The following is a 13,882-nucleotide window of genomic DNA, read 5'->3' as shown; positions in this document are numbered from 1 at the left end:
TGTGATTTGCTAGTGATTGAACCCAGATATCTGAGACATGATAAACAAGTACTCTGCCACTTAGCTACAGTACTAGTTCAGTTGGCTTTTAAGTAAGGACCTGTACCTCTTCATAGTTCCAGGGTTATACGGGGTATTGTGACTTAAAACACCTGATGCACTTGGGAAGAGTGTGCCTTATGTAACTGTGCTGTTGTCCTTTAGTGTTAAGGGCGTTTTAGGCTTTCTTCTAAGTGTTCCTCTTTAGGTCTTTCTGAAATTGTTCCTATCTAGTACAATTTCTTTGCCGCATTTCAGAGGAACGCCCCCTCCCCCTTTGATTTTCCTCCTGGGGAAATCTTTTTACTCCTAAGAATGTTTGTATTTTTTCCCTGCCACTTGTATTGTCTTGCTGGGGTCTTGCATTACTGTTTGGTTGTATTACTCTTTATGTTCTGGGTATTCTGTTTTCTGTCAGTCTAAGTGGCCTTTATTTTTTATTTTTATTTTTATTTTTTGGCTTTTTGAGACAGGGTCTCTCTGTGTAGCCTTGGCTGTCCTGGACTCACTTTGTAGACCAGGCTGGCCTCGGAACTCACAGCGATCCGCCTGCCTCTGCCTCCCAAGTGCTGGGATTAAAGGTGTGCGCCACCATGCCCGGCTCCTTATTTTTTTTTAACTTAAGGCTTACATACAAGTAATGTGTTTCATAATGCTATCTTTATACATGTTTGTCAATACTATGTTCTTATTCATTTCCCTCACCATTGCCCTCCCCCCATTCCTCTTGTTAGTCCCTCTTAATTTCCTATGCATGTATTCTATTACTGTTTTCCTCCTTGTTTTAGATATTTTCCCTCTACTTTTTTTGGTTTTGTAACCTACAAACATATTTATTTATTTTTATTTTTTATTTTTTGGTTCGTGGAGACAAAGTTTCTCTGTGTAGCTCTGGCTGTTCTGGAACTTGACTCTGTAGACCAGCCTGGTCTCAAACCCATAGAGATCCACCTGCCTCTGCCTCCCAAGTGCTGGGATTAAAGTCGTGCATTACCACCACCACCTGGCTAAATACTATTTAAATTTTGCCTTTGTTTGTTTGTTATTGAGTCTGGCATATTTCATTTAAAAATAATTATTTGATAATGTACACATTCCTATAAATGTTATTTCATTTGTCTTTATGAATGAGTAACATTCCATTTGCTTTATGTACCATATTGTATTTATACATCCATTGTTGGCAGGCACACCTGGTCTGACCAGTTCCTGGGCGTGGCTATATACCCAAGAGTGGGATAGCTGGGTCAGATGACGTTCATTCTGTTTTTAATTCTTAGAGGTGCCTTAATACTGATTTCCATAGTGACTATACAGTTTACATTCTTCTAAAGCAGTTTCTTTTCCCCTACGTCCTTAGCACTTTGTGTGTGTGTGTGTGTGTGTGTGTTAGTTAAGAGGATGGGGGTTGAGAAAGGGTCTCTGTATGGGCATGGCTGGCCTTGAATTTATAGATATGCCTGTCTGCTTCCTGAGTACTGGGATTAAAGGAATGCACAGTTAGGCCCAACTTTTCCTATATTAGGCTTTCTCTTCTCTCTGGTGATTATAAAGACTGTTGTGAGGTTCGAAAGGCCTCTTGTGAACCTTCCTGAAGATTCTAAAGTCAATCATGGTCTTCTCATCTCACTTTCAGTTGTCTTAAAAGAGGGCTCAAGTGTGCCTTATGTCTACAAAGCACAGGGATGAATCTGCTATCTCCCAAATTCATTTTTATTGGTTTTTATGACTCAGCCACACCCCTAGGAGAGACTTGATTGCTCTGGCTTTTTTTTTTTTGGTTTTGTTTTTAATTTTACATTTTGGAGGTGTGTGACTTACTCTGTCTCTGATTCCTGTTATGTAGAACTATTTATTTATTGCAGAGAAGAAAATGACTGGTTTGTTCAGCCTTATTTTTCCTTTTCTTTTTTAAATTTATTTTATTTGTTTTATTTATTTTTGGTGTTTTGAGAGGGTTTCTCTGTGTAGAGCTTTGGTTGTCCTGAACTCTATTTGTAGACCAGGTTGGCCTTGAACTTAGAAGATATGCCTGCCTCTGCCTCCTGAGTGCTGGGATTAAAGGCATGCGCCACCACTGCCCAGATTGTTTGTTTGTTTGTTTTTGAAAAATAGGATTTTTCAAGTTTCACAATATTCTTAACTTGTTCAATAGTGAGAAGAGAGGATGCTAATACATTATATTTTGAGGGGAATGTGAAAGGAAAGATGAAGTGTCTTATAGCTAAGGCTGGCCTGGAATCTCAGAATTCTATTGCCTCTTCTCTAAGTGAAAAATTTTACCTTCATAATACAGTATGATCACTTAATATTATGATTAGTTCTCATATATGCCTGTATATATGACATTGTATAAGGGAAAGCTCCAAGATGGATTTGAATAAGGGCTTGTGCTTTAAAGGTCAGTGTAAGCAGGAAGTGGTGGTATCTGACACCTGCAATTCCAACACTGAGTAGGCTGAAACAATATAGCTAAGGGTTCAGGGATACCCTAGGCTACAGTGTGAGAAACTTTGTAGATACAGTGTAGATAATTTGAGTGAGGATGAGCTTTCATCTGTTGAGTAATCATTTGTTCTTAAACATCTGGGATTGTTAGGGTTAGATAAGAAGTAGGAATAACTTGTTATCCTGTACAGGGTAACAGGACAGCATGTACAGTATAGTTGATAGTCTCTGTTCTTGAAACAAATGCTGATACTGTCTTCCTATGGAGGCATAAAAACTAAAGGCTTAAAAATGGGGGAGGGGTGCTGGAGAGATGGCTTAATGTGATCTAATGCCCTTTTCTGGCTTGTAGGTGTTTGTGCAAATAGCACTAATATACAATAAATAAATAAGCAAAATCTTAAACCATGTTTTGAAGGATGTGCAGTTGCAAAATGCCATGGTACACTGCAGAGCTATGTAAAGTATTGAAGAATTTAATGTAAAGTTTATTAATTTTTTTGTAAGTAAAACTTCTATGATAGTTTGTTTTCCTTTTGTTTGTTTTATTACTATGGACAAGAGTGTCTTAAAACCTACTGTGGATTCTTTCTTTTTTGGCTTTTTGTGACAGTTTCTCTGCCTATCCCTGGCTGTCCTGGAACTCTGTAGACGAGGTTGGCCTTGAACTTCTAGATCCCCCTGCCTCTGACTGCCTGCCTCTGACTCCGAGGCCACTGCCAGGCCTTGTTATTTATTTATTTAAATTGTGCTAGGAGTCCACCTGCTGTCAAGTGTTTCATTGAGCTCTAACCCCAGCTTCCTAGGGAAGGAAGGAAGGAGGGAGGGAGAGAAGAAGAAGAAGAAGAAGAAGAAGAAGAAGAAGAAGAAGAAGAAGATGAAGAAGAAGAAGAAGAAGAAGAAAGAAGAGAGAATGTGTGTTTGTTTGTGTGTCTGTGTGTAGGTCAGAGGACAATTTCCACTCAGGCTTGGTGATCCTCCCGCACTCCCCATTAGCTGTCTTGAGTTATAATCCCCCCCCCCCCCACCAGGGTTTCTCTGTATAGTTCTGGCTGTCCTGGCACTTGCTTTTTCTTAAGACCAGGCTAGCCTGGAACTCACTGAGATTTGCCTGCCTCTGACTCCCAAGTGTGCCACCATGCCCATCTGTACAGTGTCTAGACTAAGTAGCCCAGGCTGGCCTGAAATCGGTATATAACCCAGAGAGAAATCAGTATATAACCCAGAGACTGGCTTTGAAGATGACGCTCATTACTAACTCAGCCTTTGAGTGCTGGGATTGAGCTATCGTGCGCGTAGTAATTTGGATAATTTGCTTAAAATAATGATAAATAGTCCTTTTCAGTGGAATTGGACCAAATTGTAACTCAACCACTTTTTATCCTATCATAGTTCCAAAAACTCAAAAAATCCACTTAAGAGATTTAGTTATTAACTGGCAGTGGCTGGGGTGGGGTGGCATCAGCCTCTAAAAAGTGGGAGATTATTCATTCCCCTTGTAAATAGATATACTGAAAGATTGTTGCAAACTTATTCGGAGGCTTTAATGTGGGCTTTAACACCTCACTTGGATTGATATAAACAGATTGTTATTCATTGATTAAAGTATAGGTTTTAAAAAATTATGTTGGTATGTATGTATCTGCATGTGGATATGTGTGAGGGAAGGTGCTTTTGGAGTCCAGGGGAGCTGGATTCACTGGACAGTTGTGAACTTCTTGACACTTGCTGGGAGCCAAATTCTAGTGCATTGGAAGAGCAGTAACTGGTCTACAGTATCCCTAGCCATGCTTCCAGCCCCAAATAACAGCTGTTTATGAAACATATCTTCTGAGAATCAGCCTCTTCTTAGTTTAGCTATTTTATACCATAATTACAACTTTGCAAGCTTAATTTCATAGCAAGAAGATCTGGTATAACTTCAGGATATCTGGGATCGATGTTCTGTTTGCTCTAATGAACTGCTTTCATGTTGCTATTAAGATACTGTGATTTTCCAGGAATGGTGGTACACACTTGTAATCCCAGCATTTGGGAGGCAGAGGCAGCAGATTATTGTGAGTTCAAGGCCAGTGTGGTCTACAAAAACGAGTCCAGGACAGCCAAGGCTACACAGAGAAACCCTGCGGGGGGTGGGGGCGGGAGGTGGATGGCGGGGAAGGATACTGTAATTTTAGTTTCTATTGTTACTCTTACAGCAGAACCATAAAGTAGGTATAACATGTTGCTTTTCTTATTTTTAAAGTTTATTTCTGTGTGTCTGTGAGCCTATGTGAATGAAGGTCAGAGGGCAACTGCTAATTTTAGCTCTTCTTCCAACATGGTGGGTCCCAGGGATCAAACCTCAGGCGTGGCAGCAAGTACTTCGACCTGGTGAACCATTTTTTTCTGGCCCTAAAATTTTTCTATTCATTATGTATGCTTGCACTTTAGGAGGCTAAAGGAGGGCATTGGATCCACTGAGCTGGAGTTACAGGTGATTGTGAGCTGGCTAATGTGGGTACTGGACCCAAAACTCAGATCTTCTAGATGAGCAGCAGGTGCTCTTAACTACTAAGTCATCAATCACTCAAGCCTCAAATTTCGGATACTCATAGTCAAGCTACACAGTGTAATAAGGCAGTAGCTGCTCCACATTTCTTTTCTATTGTATTGTGTGTATCTAATCAGACTTTTTTCCTACTTTTTTCTTTCAGTGAATGGTAGTGTCTAGAAAGGGTATGTCCCTTCAAGAGAGAGGTGCCAATGTCCAACCGGCCTAATAACAATCCAGGGGGGTCACTGCGACGTTCACAGAGGAACACTGCCGGGGCCCAACCACAAGACGACTCAATAGGAGGAAGGTATGTATTTCGTGATAATTTGTAAAGGAGTTGGGAATTAAAAAAAAAAAAACAACAACAACACAAAATTGGAATGTTTCCCCTAGTTAGGCCCCTCTAAAATCAGTTCCCAGTCACTGACATGAAACCCTAATTTAAAGTTGTTAACATATGATATGTCATGTTTTCTTTGTCCTTTGTATTTGCGTAACACATGTTGGGGCATGTTTCAACCATTTGTGATCCTCAGCTTAATGGTTTTATTGAGAGAAAGTTTCATTTGTTTTAAGCACTTAGGGTTTAACACTCAGCTTGAGGGTAGTGGTGTAGGAGGACTAGACTAGTCTTCACTGTGGATTCCATGAAGGTGTGAGATGCTTTGTTAGCACACTAGCTCTCTGAATTTGTGGTCTGCTGTTGATCCTTTTGTTTTTAAATTTATTTTATGTTTATGAGTGCTCCATCTGCATGTATATCTGCAGGGCAGAACAGGGCATTAGATCCCAGTTTGGATGGTTGTGAGCCACGATGTGGTTGCTGGGAATTGAACTCAGGACCTCTTAGAAGAGAGAGAGAGAGAGAGAGAGAGAGAGAGAGAGAGAGAGAGAGAGCTCTTAACTGCTGAGCCATCTCTCCAGCCTGCTGTTGAACTTTTTAATTGGAATTGTTTTATATAAGGTACATATAATAACATACAGTTTCTTGAAAGTAAAATTCTGGGTCTGATTTAGGCATGGACTGTCATTGTTTATAAAGTACTCAGAACTTTCTCTAATCTAGTGATATCAGTGTTTAGCTTGAAATGAGTCATAGTGAATTGTAGTTATTTTAGAAATTGTACCCAATTTTAATAATTGGAGGCAGTCATGTATATTGGTAAATCATTAAAAAGAAGTTGAAAATGTCAAATGTGAATAATAGTAATTTGTCCTATTGGCTTAAGTAATTATGGATAAGGTCTTTGAACCTATAACTTGTGTGTTAGTTATGTCTCTGCCATAAAATTTGGAATTCTTTGGCTTAGGGTTTTAGGGAACCTTAGTTCCTTTGTCCTCTTAAATGGATCTGTCTGTTTCTTGGAGTTGCTGGTTATTGTTAAGTACAAATTTAGTGTTAAACTTAGAGAATTCTTACCTAACTTAGAGAGCCACACTTAACCTTTATGCTGATGGTTAAAAAAAATTAGCACTTTTCTTTTTTGTAGCCTTGCATGTACTGAACTTAGCTTCGTAGACCAGGCTGGCCTCAAACTCACAGAGATGCCTCCCGAGTGCTGGGATAAAAGGCATGCCCCACCATGCCCAGCTTAAAATAGCACTTTTCATTATTTTGAATAAATTGCTTTCTGAGAATTTAATCCTAGTATCTATGTGCCATTTCACAATTTATTTTTTTAAGACAAGGTTTCTCTGTGTATCCCTGGTTGACCTGGAAACTCACTCTGTAGAACAGGCTAGCCTCAAACTCCTGGACTTAGAGATTCTCCTGCCTCTGTGAGTACTGAGATTAAAGGTGTATGCCACCACCCAGCTCATTTCACATACTACTATATCGAAAATTTCAAAGTCTTCAGCATCAACAACATTACAATTTAGATAGGAACAGAATACATAGGTTTCCATGTGCAGTTTTGAGACAGGGAAAAGTATAATTATGATCAGAACAAGGAGTATACAAAAGTAAAAGAAAAATACTAATTCCACAATCCACTTAAAATGTTTCTATTGACCTTTGCATACTGTCTTTTTTGTAAAAAGATGTATTTATTTTCTGTACTTGAGTACACTGTCTTCACGCATACCAGAAAAGGGCACCAGATCATATTACAGATGGTTGTTAGCCACCATATGGTTGCTGGGAATTGAACTCAGGACCTCTGGAGGAGCAGCAACTACTCTTAACCGCTGAGCCATCTGTCTAGCCCTGTTGTCAGTCTATTTATTTAAATATTATACAGTATGTAGGCCAGCATTGCTAGAACAGGGCATCCAATCACATGGTTGTGAGCCACCATGTGGTTGCTGGGAATTGGAACTGAGGACCTCCAGAAGAGCAGATTGATCCATCTGGCCAACCCTATTCAGTCTTTTTAAAGTTGCAAGTACATGTGTTTATATGTTCATACAAGTTAGATCTTTTGAACAACTGTAGTTATACATTTTTAGTACATGAACTGTCAACATTTTGAGTTAACACAAGAGCATTGCTTTTCATACCTGTAGCAGTATTTTGTTTATTTGGTACATCAGTGTTCTATACAGTTTAAACAGTTTCTTACACTATCATGTTTATTAACTGAGTTGGTTTGGACATGATTTCATTCCTGTACTCTCAGTACTCTGAAGGGGAGGCAGGAAAAAAACCCCAAATTTGATCCCTTCTTGGCCTTCTTAGCAAGTTCAGAGGCAGCCTGGGTTATGTAGCTAGACTTTGTATCACATCCTCCAAAAAAGTCATTAAATCTTGCAATTAGAATTGTGTTGATTTAAGTAACTTTATAATGATATAATAATTGGAATTCCATTATATTGTGGAATGGCAAATTTCTAATTTAAAAATTAGGAAAATAGTTGATTATTTTATGTATGTGGGTGATCTATGTGTATGGGTGCACATGCTATGCGGCCTGTATATAGAGAGGAAAATTTTGTGAAATCCTTTCCTTCCACATGTGTTGTAGTGCTGAAACTCAGGTTGCTAAACTTGAATGTGTCAAGTACATACCATTTCCCTGCCACCCCACCCATGTGCTTTTAAGGCAATCTTTTTAGTTGTTTTAATTATTCTTTTTAAATTAAGTGCTTATGTATGTGTCATATGAGTTTATGTATGTGCCCTTGGAATCCAGAAGAGGGAGTTGGATTTATAGGTGATTGTAAATCTTGATATGCATGGTAGAAATTGTTACTTAATCTTAGTGCTAGGAACTCTCCTCAAGAGCAGCAAATGCTTTTCACTCTCTAGCCGTAAGGTAATGTATTCTCTGCTCCCTTTTGAAGAAAAATGATGCAAATTTTAAATCTTTGAAAATGGTGGGAAATGTGCAAAGATTTAACTTTGCCTCCTCTGTAATATTTAGCTTTCATAATTTCTTTTTTCTTCTTTTTTTTCGAGACAGGGTTTCTCTGTGTACCCTGGGCTGTCTTATTGGCTTTTGTAGACCATGCTGGCTTGGTCTCAGAGTATCTGCCTCCCTCTGCCTCATTGAGTGCTGGGATTAAGGCATGTGCTTCCTCGCCCGGCTTTCTATGAATGTTTTACTTACACGTGCGGCTATACACTATATGCATGCTTGATGCCTGTGGGTGCCAGAAGAGACACCAGGTACTCCGGAACTGGATGTACTGATGGCTGTGAGCCACTCTGTGGGCGCTGGTTATCTGGAAGCACAGTTTTTAACCTTTAACGGGTCTTTTAAAGTTTCTTTCAAAAATTTGTTTTGTTCCAGAACTGTGTATGCACAGTGATTGTCTAGCCTTGGGTTGGGTCCTTAGTGTGGTGTGAATTGGACAAGGTGTATATCTTATAACCCTGGTACTTAACAGATCTGAAGTTCAATATCATCATCTTATATTGAGTAACAAGTTCATGACATCCTATTTCCAAAGAAAAATTTCTTCTCAGTAATAAACAAAAGAGGTCCTATTTAGTTATCTAAGTTTAGCATATTTATCATTTCTAACATCATTACATCTTGTTTGAAACACCTGTGTTCAATGTGGTGTAATAATGATTTAGTTGTACTGAAAAATAGCATTTATTTTCTAGCTTTCAATACGTATAAATACAAACATATCAAAGAAATAGCTTTAGGGCAAAAAACACTATTTTTAGTGAGAATACTGCCTTGTTGTCTCAGTTTCCCATCCCCATTTTGCTTCTTTGCTGGTAGTAGAATCTCAGCTGGAAAGAAATTGAGAGTGATTATCATCACATCCCAGACCAACTTTTGCAATAATGCTGTCCTAACGATCTATTTCTTGAGAATATTTTTCCGGTGGTTTTGTGTATGGGAGAGGATTGAGTATAATTGGGACAAAGCAATTGCAATTGTATTTTGAAGATGAATTTTTATTTGTGTGTACATGTGCTTACGGAGGGCAGAAGAGGGTATTGGGTCTCCTGGAGCTGCAATTTTACAGGTGGTTGTGGAACTCCACTGAAGTCTTGGGTTGTGCTCTTTTGTTATTGTTGTTTGTTTACTATTTGAGAAAGGGTTTTTCTCTATTTTTTACCCCCTGTGTAGCTTTGTTTGTCATTGGAACTCTAGACCAGGCTGGCCTGAAACTCACCTGCCTATGGCTCCCAAGTGCCCAGGAGAAGTGGACTTGTAAAAGCCTGTGGATAGAGATCTAATGAGTGAAGTGATGATAATAATTAATAGCAGCTGTCATAGCACCGTAGTGGTGCGTTTTACACTTTAAATCTTTTTTCTTTTTTCTTTTTTTTTCCCCCTGGGCTTGGTGGTGCACTTGGGAGGCAGAGGCAGGCATAGCTGTGAGTTTGATCAAGGCCAGCTTGGTCTAAAATGCCCAGGACAGCCAAGGCTACACAGAGAGACCCTGCCTTGAAAAACCAAAAAAATTTCCCCCAAAGCAAACCTTTTTTTCTTTTCAGTTGAGACTCATGGAAGTTCTGGGCAGATAAGAAATCCTGTTTAGTAAATGTGGAACATAGGTTTGGAGAGATGGCTCAGGGGTTAAGAGCACTGCCTGCTCTCCAAAGGTCCTGAGTTCAATTCCCAGCAACCACATGGTGCCTCACAACCATCTATAATGTGTTCTAATGCCCTCTTCTGGCCTGCATGCAGAACACTGTATACATAATAAAATAAACCTTTTAAAATGTGTCAAAGGTAGCTCATACAAACTGTCAGCCTGTTTTAACTGCAGAGATCCCTTGAGCCCAATGATGACTTAGCGGAAGATCAGAGAATATTCTCCTCAGCTTAGCATCTAACTGGAAGGTTTTTTATATATAGCTTCTCCCCTCCCCACCTCCCATTTTCAGAGACAGCAAGTTTTCTCTTTGTAACATTGGCTATCTTGGAATTCTCTCTCTGCAGACCTGACTGACCTCAAACTCTCTGACCTGCCACTGCCTCCCAGTGCTAGGATTGAATGCATGTACCACCACTGCCTGGCTGTATCCTAGATTTTTAAAATTCAGTTTCAAGTTTTTTGTTTTCTTTCATATAGGATTAAGCTGCCACAGTCATGTAGTCTCCTAGTTAACATGTCGTTCCCTCCCCTCAAATCAAGACTACCTTTCAAGCTGGGTTCTACCTCATTATTTACCTTTTCACTTGTTCAACAAGGTTTCTCTATTTAGTTCAGGCTGGCCCCAGTTTGAATCCCTTTGCTTTAGCTTCCTGAATGCTGGGATTATAGGCATGTGTCACCAGGCAGTACTTTAACCTTTCTAATTTTTTAAGGTTCATTTTTATTCTGTGCCTTTTTTGTTTTGTTTAGTAGCATGTATGTGTTTGTGCCACATGTATGCCTTTCAGAAGCCAGAAGAGGATGTTAGAACCCCTGGCACTAGAGTTAGAGATGGTTGTGATCCTCCGTATAGATGCTTGGGAAATTAATCCTGGGTCCTTATCAAGAACTAGCAAGTGCTCTTAACTGGGCCATTGTTTCAGACCCCTTTACCTTTTTAAAGGGATGATAATTTGCACTCATTCCTAAGATTAAAAAAAAAAAAGAAGAAAAAGAAAATAGTGTCTTCTGTTTCTTTTTATTCTCACATCTTTCATTGCTGTCTGTAATGAACTAGATATCTTACTCCCTATTATTTTTCTTTTTCTCTTTCCTCTGAGTTTTTGGATGATAGCTGATCTGTTCCTTTCTTTTCTGTTCTCTTTTTTCTTTCTTAGGAAAAAAAAACTTCCTTCCACTGCTTCTCTGTTGGCTTGCTCTCAGGGATACTTCTAGCATTTTCCACTTCTAGCCCAGGTATTTGTAGGCTATCACTTCCCTCTTGGCCATGCAGTATCATTTTAACTGTACGGTGTGCTTTCACCAGTTTTCTCAATGGGCAGTGGTGGGATTAAGTGAACTTCTTCTATAGCAGCTTTGCTTAAGATTGTGTCAGTGCTAATTTTCACTTTCTACTGTAAAAGTATGTATGGAGACTATAGGAAAATAAGATCATTTTAATTTTACTACTTACATAACCATGGTTGTAGTTTTGTCCCATGTCGTTTTTAACTCCTTGTGTGTGGATTTTTAGCATGAAATAATATAGTAAGAGTTACAGACTACAGTGACCAGTTGTACTCACTGGATATGTACTTTCCAGAATTCTGTAATAGTCTTCCACATGAGAATGTGAAATGCCTACATGGTTTTTCTAATATTTGAAACCCGATGATTGGAGGTTCTAGTGATTTACCCCACCTCTTTCAGGAAAGCAAGTTTTCTATTTTATTTTATTTTTTTCTCTATGAAAGAATGGATGTGTCTATTATTACATTTGATTGATGTTATATTTCTGTTCCTGAAAGTGAATTTATAAACTAAGGATGAATATTTTGGTGACTCTTAACAGATTGTTAAATTTCTGAATTTTTTAAAAAAGATTGGTTTAGTTTATAATCCTATTTGTGTACACTGACTTATCAAAATGTTAATTAGTAGAGCATAGCCTTATTTTAGACAGGGTTTAAATTAGTTGAGCTGTCCTTGGTATTGATTAGCAGAGTATTTGATTATGTAGTGCTGGGGGTTGAACTCTGGGCTTTGTGAATGCTGGGAAAGCATTCTGTCAATTTAGCAACAAGCTTCATCCCAAGCAGTACAGAAAAAAGATGCTTGTTGGCAAAAGTTAGCCTTTTTGATAGTTGTGAGTTGAGCATATTGCTGTATATTGGCCAGATTATATTATTGCTTGTCTTAATTTCAGAGATGGCTTGTTATATAGTTGTAGCTCTTCATGGAAGGTTATTAACTCACTGGCTTTGCCATTTTTCTCATTTTATTTTTGTGTGGAAGCCTGCAAAATTAAGTCCATTCCTATTCTTTGTTCCTTCTTAAACGAAGAATAGCTTTTTATTCTGAGTTATTTTATGGCTTGATAGTCACAATATTTAAATCTAACTTACCCAATTCAGAAATTGGTCCTACAAAGTTTTAATAATTACTTGATGTTTGATATATTTATCCAAACTGTAGATATTTTCTTTTTAATTTACACTTTAAAGACTTTTTTTTTACGGCTAGCAATTTGGCTTAGCAGCAAAAGTTGATTGCTGCCACATGTGATAATGAGCTTGTTCTGTCTCTGGACTTATCTTGGTGGAAAGATGAAACTGACAGCCAAATGTTGTCCTCTGATCTCCACATTTGCATCATGGCATACACAGGTCTGCATGCATACTCACAAATGCATGTAAGAGTTTTAAGGAAAGATTGTTATTATTTATTTAATTTAATTTATTTTATTTTTTGTTTTTTTGAGACAGGTTTCTCTATGTAGCTTTGTCTGTCCAGGACTCTCTTTGTAGACCAGGCTGACCTGCCTCTGCCTCCCGAGTGCTGGGATTAAAGGCTAGTGTCACCATGCCTGGCTTGGAAAGATTTTTTAAAATCAGTATTTTTTTAAAAATGTAGAAATCAACAAACTCACATCTTTATTTTATTTTATTTTTGTCTTTTATTTTTGTCTTTTTTTTCCAAGACAGGGTTTCTCTGTGTAACAGCTGTCCTGGAACTCATGTGTAGACCAGGCTGGCCTCAAACTCACAGAGATCCACCTGCCTCTGCCTCCCAAGTGCTGGATTAAAGCCATGTGCTACCACAGTCCTGTTTTTTTTTTTTTTTTTTTTTTTTTTTTGTCTTTAAAATACAGTTTAGAATATAGCTGTTTACACCTGTCTTGCTGTTTTTTATCCTTTGTTAACTTAAATATTTGCTCTTGCTTTTGCAGTCTGGATTTGTTTATTGACCACACACTGGACAAAATTTAACTACTTTTCCAGGATTGGACAGATTGTGTCAATGGACAGATTTTTTGCTTGTTCTGAAATAAGATTTATAATGGTTATTGCCTTAGTTACTGCCAGAATAAGGCCACTATTCTCTATTGGAAATGGAAATGTTTGAAACTCCCACCTCCATCCCACCCCCATTCTGCTGGATATTGAATCCATGCTTTGAATAGATTAGAAAAGTAGGCTATCATTGAACAGCTTTAAACATATTTTATGTGCATGGGTGCTTTGCCCGCATGTATATGTTTGAGTAGTACCCTGGAACTGGAGTTTTATAGACAATTGTGAACTGCTATGTGTGTGCTGGGAATTGAACCTAGGTCTTCTGGAAGAGCAGCCAGTGCTCTTCATTGCTGAGCCATCTTTCCAGTCCAACTATTTGATTAATAATAATATAAATTAGGTTTTAATGGACATGAAAATAGTATCTACATATTTGTAAGCATTCGTGGCTAAATATTTCTTAGTAGAATTGAGTTCAAAAGATGATAGAAGTCTCAGATCATTTTCTGTCCTTTATTGAGGAAGTACTCAGGTCATTTTTCATTTTCTCCTGAGACAGGGTTTCTCTGTGTAGCCC

General features: G+C 38.4%; 1 protein-coding gene across 19 annotated transcripts in view; it reads left to right on the top strand.

Moving 5' to 3' along the window:
- Positions 1 to 13,882, top strand: part of TRIP12 (thyroid hormone receptor interactor 12) — a 122,082-nt gene that overhangs the window by 21,169 nt on the left and 87,031 nt on the right. For all 19 annotated transcript variants that reach the window (XM_084779152.1, XM_084779154.1, XM_084779150.1 and 16 more), the window contains exon 2: positions 5,184 to 5,330. In XM_084779152.1, the coding sequence (XP_084635278.1) occupies positions 5,233 to 5,330 (98 nt within the window). In that variant the 5' untranslated portion in view covers positions 5,184 to 5,232. The remainder of the gene's footprint in view (positions 1 to 5,183; positions 5,331 to 13,882) is intronic.

Source organism: Acomys minous (assembly GCF_964271855.1).
Source record: "Acomys minous genome assembly, chromosome: 4".
Classification (NCBI taxonomy): domain Eukaryota; kingdom Metazoa; phylum Chordata; class Mammalia; order Rodentia; family Muridae; genus Acomys; species Acomys minous.
This window is presented reverse-complemented; position numbering and strand designations above follow the sequence as displayed.